General features: G+C 27.3%; 1 protein-coding gene across 1 annotated transcript; it reads left to right on the plus strand.

The window, feature by feature from the left end:
* Positions 1-62: 62 nt before the first annotated feature.
* Tsp_13666 (conserved hypothetical protein) lies at positions 63-1,773 on the plus strand (the record flags this gene model as incomplete). Its single annotated transcript, XM_003367212.1, has 6 exons — positions 63-93; positions 671-713; positions 1,109-1,193; positions 1,445-1,515; positions 1,550-1,626; positions 1,672-1,773. Coding segments are annotated over exons 1-6 (409 nt in total), but the record flags the coding sequence as incomplete, so codon positions are not given.
* Positions 1,774-1,792: the final 19 nt, after the last annotated feature.

Here is a 1,792-nt window from a genome sequence, read left to right on the forward strand (position 1 = left end):
CCCCAGTTTTCACTCCAATCAACCACCTGTGAGATTGACTTATCATTAGATAATATACTAAAATGCGAAGTCGAAATATTATAAGAACGTATCGTAAATTATTCTTTGAGAATTTTATTCATTTAATATGCAAATTTTTACCATATCAGTATTTCGAATAACCCGAATCATAGTAGGACTGTTTGAATAGAGTGTTTGAATTTTACACACTTATGTAAAAATATTCAATCAGAAATTTGTTCCTAATGTTTAATGCTTTATTAAGTGGTAAGTTTTCGTTTATTGAACAAATAAATAGCTTTTTTATGTATGAAAATTTCCATCACTGTGCACTGATTTTGTTGTAAAAAGCTTTTAAATAATTACAAAAGTGAAAAAAAGTTTAAAATAAAAATTTAAATATCATGAATTCCGCTGTATTCATATTGAACTATTTTTTAAAAAATATTTTTGAATAATCCTTTTAGTTGCCAAGTTTGATTAATTCAAAAATAAATTCGTATAAAGTATTTTTTAAAGTAGAACATCTCACAGAGCAATTTTTTTGTAGCATTTCTGCTCCATTTTGTTAAATATCTTGATTGCTTTTACTGTATACTGTACTTGTGATAGGAGAATGATCTTGTGATACGTGTCGCCTGTTTTAAATAACAATGGACACTTCTTCAAGTCCTCGGAAGACGTCCAAAAGAACCACCGCCGAAAAATCACCAGTAATTACGCTTCTTTTACATTCTTTATTATCACTTATTTGATTTCTGAAAAAATTAATGTAAATTTATCATTTTCATGTATTATGTGGATTAAATTTTTTTTTAAAAAATTAATTTTTTCGGTCATTTCATCTGAAATGAATGTTAAAATTTACTTCTTTATTTACTTTTTTAGTGCAAAATGCTTTATTAATTATAATAAAATTCTCCATTATTACAATGAAGTTGAAATTTTGATTTGAACAGAGAAAAAAAAAATTTTGAAAAAAAAAATTTTTTCAAATTTCCATAAAGCCGCCTTTGATTTGATTTGAATCATTTTACTACTTTTATTATCTATTTTGAAATTCACCTATTTTTTGGCTAATCCCAACTTGACCTAGTTTTCATTGCAGCTTCACAATTGGGGCTTTTGTTTTGCTGTCAGTAGAGGCGGGAAATTTTATTCCACCAATTGGGGCACCAGGAAGTTCTGGGTGGGTTAATTGAATTGTCAAGCAACAATTATTTTTCATCCAGTATCAATTTGAATGTATTTATTAATTTTTCTGTCGGATAAATTTGTCTTTTATTTAATAAGAAATGATACACTAGTTCCATTAATATTTTTTTGCAGAATTTATAAATTGTTGTCACTCATTATAATTCCTGTATTGAAACTTCGTGAATTTGAATCGATACATTCGCATTATTAATTCATTGATTTTTATGTATTTTAATGAAATTTTAAGCTCTTTGAATATGATAATTGTAGTCTGAGACTTAGACTAGCAGCTTCTTTACAAAACATTTATTTATTCATGTATTAATTTTTTGGATTTTCTTCTTCTTTGTAGACTGACTTTAGTTCTTTGCAAGAAGAGTCGAATGAAAATGTCTCCAATTCCTCTGAATTGGCTTCTCATAAGCAACCGTGAGTTTCATTTATTGAAATTTTAATTTATATTGCAATTCACAGGTTATGACTATTGTAGGCGACTGGCATCATCATCATTATCAACATCTGGAATTAAGTCTTCTGTTTTTGAATTGTTTGGTGAATCTGATGATTATGTATTGGGTATGGGATATTGTTGGTT

Source organism: Trichinella spiralis, assembly GCF_000181795.1.
Source record: "Trichinella spiralis strain ISS 195 chromosome Unknown Scfld4636, whole genome shotgun sequence".
In the NCBI taxonomy this organism is placed as follows: Eukaryota; Metazoa; Nematoda; class Enoplea; order Trichinellida; family Trichinellidae; genus Trichinella; species Trichinella spiralis.